The sequence below is a fragment of the Coffea eugenioides genome, chromosome 4 (assembly GCF_003713205.1).
Source record: "Coffea eugenioides isolate CCC68of chromosome 4, Ceug_1.0, whole genome shotgun sequence".
NCBI classification, from domain to species: Eukaryota; Viridiplantae; Streptophyta; class Magnoliopsida; order Gentianales; family Rubiaceae; genus Coffea; species Coffea eugenioides.
In genome coordinates, this window is record NC_040038.1 from 18,722,722 (window position 1) to 18,727,695 (window position 4,974).

General features: G+C 35.9%; 1 protein-coding gene across 1 annotated transcript; it reads right to left on the reverse strand.

Moving 5' to 3' along the window:
- Positions 1 to 1,309: 1,309 nt before the first annotated feature.
- LOC113769174 (probable leucine-rich repeat receptor-like protein kinase At1g68400) lies at positions 1,310 to 3,413 on the reverse strand. Its single transcript, XM_027313643.1, has 3 exons — positions 2,552 to 3,413; positions 2,073 to 2,459; positions 1,310 to 1,950 (listed from the first exon to the last, which is right to left on the reverse strand). The coding sequence occupies exons 1-3, from the start codon at positions 3,411 to 3,413 to the stop codon at positions 1,310 to 1,312; spliced, it is 1,890 nt and encodes a 629-aa protein (XP_027169444.1).
- Positions 3,414 to 4,974: the final 1,561 nt, after the last annotated feature.

Genomic DNA, 4,974 nt, shown 5'->3' on the forward strand with positions numbered 1-4,974 from the left:
TTACCCATTATCTCATAATTTTAATTAAAAATTAAAAAAAAGTTGAAGAAATACTAGAAATACTAGTGGAGAAAAAAAATAGAAGAATCCATACTTGGATTTTAGTTATCAAACACTCTGTGTGTTTCAACAAAAATTCATTATTATTGATTAGTTAATCATAGTTATAATGATTGTCATTGATGAATTTTTACGACACTGCTTTTAAACTTTCAATGTTGTTGATAATCAGTAAGGTCGTGAACAAGTATTTGAGCCACACTACTATTGTAAGTTAACACCACCACAATAGGTCCGTTTAACTCTGAATAGGGTTGAAAGACGAACTAACCTACTTAATACTCGAATTGAGTTTGACTTGCTAAGAATTGTGTTTGGTTCACTAATTAATCAAATCAAATTTAAATATTATTTTGTGTTCGCTAAACTTTCAAATTCGCTTGAGCTTTGTATGATTAGTGTAAAGATAGATTTACTTGTAAAAAGTTCAATCTGCTCAATTTTGATTGAGTTCGACTCAATAAAAAACTCATTTGACCTCGACTCATTAAATAACCAAGTCAATTTTAAATAAATTTTAAGCTAGTTAAAATAATCAAATAAATGCAAACACTAGAGTTTTAGATTTAATTAAATTCGTTCACACCCCTAAATATGAAGCTATCGTGGCTAACTTGTACATGAGATGTCTACCATCTTAAGCAACAAACTAGAAAGCACCTGAAGATTTCTAGTTTTATAAATCATTGATTCTCACCGCACCATATATGTTAGTAAACTTATGTGACTTCCATTCCATACTGAAATTAGAAACTTGACTTCAATTGGATAAATCCGAGGAAATTGTCTTGTACATGACAAAGCAGATAGCCTTCAAAGAACACAATGCGGATAAATTTATATAGTAAAACACTAGTACAAATTAAGTTAGTCATAATCTAACGAACTACAGACATTAGTACAAGATCTTTTCTGCTCCTCACCTCTTCTAGCCAGTCCAACGAAACTACAAATTGATCATAACATAGTACATTTACAGTTTTAGCTCATCTGTTACACTTAATCTTGTTATACTTATGTTACTCTATGATTCATGATGACACTTGTTACCACAAACTTGCAAACATTGAAGGTACAAATGTAACCTTAAACATAGTATGTATCATGATTGTGACACCAAAAGGTGTAAGAAAAATTCCAAAGTCGCTATTTACTGATATCAAGAAACAAAGAAAGAGAACAGAGGAGAAAAGAGCCCTCCCTGTAACTGTTGAATGTCTACCAATTTAGCAACCATTAACTACGTAACTTAGACTTGGGTAGTATCCACCTCTTCTATCCTTCGCAAGATTTCATTCATTTTAGGTCTATTTTCCGGTGCTATATCTGTACACTCTAGAGCTATGTTTGTGAGCTTCAACATCTCATCGTACCCTTCCTTTTCTGCAAGAATCTCCATATCCAGTATATCTGTGGACCAATCGTTGTTCACAACTGTTCTAACCCAATCTGAGAGATCATCCACCACATCATAGTCCTCGTAGCTTTCTTGTGCTCTTGTGGCCCAATTATGACCAGCTGGTGTCTTGCCAGTTATGATCTCTAACACAAGAATGCCGAAGCAATAGATATCTGCCTTGGCTGTCAGTCTTTTTCCTTGACAAAACTCGGGGGATTTCGCAACGGCCAGCTTTTGAGATGATTTCCCGGAAGGTAGAAGAGGCAAGAATCCATAGTCTGTGAGCTTACAGTGGTAGTAACCACCTTTAACTATCCCTTGATTAGCATTCGTGTAATCCTGGAGAAGAACATTTGAAGATTTGAGGTTCCCATGAGGCACTTTGTGAGAAGGTAATGACTGGTGAAGAAAATTTAGTCCCTTGGCAATGTCCTTGATGATGGATAGTCTTGTCCTCCAGTTTAATGGTTGTTGTCGAAATCTTCTGTTGTCTGTCACACCCCCAAATCAAACAGGAGCAATTAACTTAGTCACAAGTTACAAGAATACAAAGAAGGATGAAATATTGTTTAATTTGTTAATTTTGATTGTAATAACAAAATTAAGAACCTACCATGTATCAGCTGGAACAAGTTTCCCTGTGGAACATATTCATAGATAATAAGCTTCTCCTCTTTGGAATAATAAAATGAAATTATCTCAACAAGATTTTGGTGTCTGAGCTTTCCAAGCAGCTGCAATTGCTGATTGAATTCCTTGCTGCTTAGATCATTCATGTCCTTGAGCCGCTTCACAGCAACAAGAAGACCGCATTCCAACATGGCTTTGTAGGCAGTTCCCAGTTTTCCCCTTCCAATAACTTCAGCTGATGCCCTTAGTAAATCATCCAGGTCAAAAAATGGCCTACTTGTATTGAAAAATTCTAATTCAACCTTTCTCTCTGGATCGTCTGTGCTCTCTGACCAGTGTGTTTTCTTTCCCCTAACATCTGTAATACCTTCTCCTGCTGTCAACAGTTATTCAACATATTAAAGTTTGTACTAGCTCAAGTTTATATGTACCAAACTTGGACTAGATGTATAGTATGTTTACCTGGCTGCTCAGTCTTTGTCTTTTTCGGGTAGATTCTTCTGTAATAGCAGAGGAAAAAGAGCATGATACAAAGAGGAACCAATGCTGCTGCAGCTGCAATTAGCGCAATACTCCAGATTTTGAGTGACCCTTTTCCACTTTCTGGCGCTGGTGGTGGCGGAATTAATATAGGAACTGATCCATTTGAGGGCGGAGGAGGAGATGAGACTTGACAGCGGACTTGTATAGGTGTTCCACACAAATTTGAATTAAAATTGTAAGAGCTCTTTGGGAATCTTTTGAGGGCTGCTGTTTCTGGTATTGGGCCGGAAAGTTGATTATGAGAGACATTGAAATTAATCAGCGTTGCTTGATCAAATGGTGGAATTGAACCTTGTAGAGAGTTCACTTGCAGCTCCAATTGGATTAGCTTAGGCAGTTGAGCATAAACAACCGGTATGGGGCCTGAGAAATGATTATTCGAAAGAAACAAGAATTCCAGGTCCTGGAGACTAGACAGATTGGGGAGAGGACCATACAAGAAATTGTCTCTGAAGCTGATCTTAGTCAAGAATGTCACATTCTGCAGCAGCATTGTTGGAAGGGAGGCTTTGAGGTTTAGTCCATCGAGTACAATATGTGTGACATGCGAATTTGAGCAACCGATTCCTGCCCATCTGCTCTGGTTCTTATAACAGGGGGGACCTGTCCAATTTCCATGCAGATTGCCATTGGAAGAACTGAAAATCTCCCTCAGTTGAATCAATGCATTTCTTTCATCAGGAAAAAACTCCTCCACAGCTCCACAACTGGGGAACAAATTAAGCACCACAAGTAAGAATGCCACTGCAGTTACATGAACAATACTGAAACAAACCTTCATTTATCAGTTCCTTAATTTCCTCTAAACTTGGATGATAAACAATAAAGGATGCTGAATTCCAACACGGAACATGAACTTTCAGGAGAATCATATCATATAGATGATGATGATAAAGGAGTAGGACTTTTGAGATAGAACACAAAAGTCATAACCTCCCTAGCTATATTCCCCTAAATCCTAATTATTCCTATGCTATGCCCAAATTACAATTACAATACTAATAATCATCAAGAAAGCTTTGACGTAATGGGCAAGGCTAGTTTGCTGAAGATCCCGGTGATAGGACGCTAAAGCGGATACATCAAAGTAGTTTTCACTTTATTTTAATTTATGTACATACTAATTGGATAGTATATATCCAATAGACATGGCTGTCTTGTTGGCCTTTTTCATTATGTTGACAAAATGCACATGACATTAGAGGTAATAGATTTGTTTATGCTGTCTTATTATACTATTAGGTTGATTAAGTGAGAAGAATTTGTAAACTAGTTAGCATTGTTGTTGACAGCTTAATTTCAAGACTAATCGTATATTCTTGTCAAGATTTGAGGAACAGATTCCCACTCTCGATTGACGCCAATGATTATATCTGTGATTTATATGTACTTTTTTCTATCACGCACATAAAGAAAAAATGGTAGAATCAGTACAAAATTCTAACTTAAATTATTATAGGATGGAACTAGCATAAAATTCGAAAATTATTATTTACTGAATTGTATACACGTTAGCCTAAAAAAATTAAAATTTTGCAGATAAAATAACACCAAATTTCACTAGCGCACGAAATATCACCCAGTCCATCTTTTAATTACTGCACAAAATATGAAAACACTCGAGATACTACGTGCCACTCTAAGCTAGTATTGCTTGCTGTGAATTATTGTTGTCTTGTGACATTTCTGAATATGCTAACTTTTGAGTTCGAGAATTATGTAGCTCTCACGAAGGAGAACAAAATATTGGTCAGTTTGTTGTTGCAACTGCTGCTACCAAATCTCACCAGTTCATTATCCCTGTCTATCTATCTCTTTGTCCTGAATATATCTTCGAAGGTAACGTCCAGTACTATGTTTGTACTTTTTTTGTTAAGTTCGTATTGGTATTGTAAGCATGGCAAATACCACCAATGAAAAGTCACAATGATTGATGAGGGTTGGTGGATATTGTTTTGTTGGAAAAATAAGTCCCCAAGATTTAACAATTGGTTAATTAGTGCAATGAATGAGGTAAAATTCAACTGGATAGGTAGAATGGGAAATAAAATCTGCACTGGATGGTTGAATTTGCCAAGAGGACAATGACAAATAAAGAAACTTGGCATCTTATCAGTTAGGAATAGAACTTCAAAACTCGCACCTAGTGTAGGACTTAGGACCTCTAACGATAGGGGGATGTGTCGGTCAATTTTTAACATAAATTATGCTCTTAGATTTATATAAGAAATATACTTTATACTTCGATTTGAAACGCCAAATCTTTTTTTTCCATTAATGCGTCGTCAATGTTTAAGTTGAAATAGGTCCAACATTTTTGTTAAAGAAGATAATTAATAAAA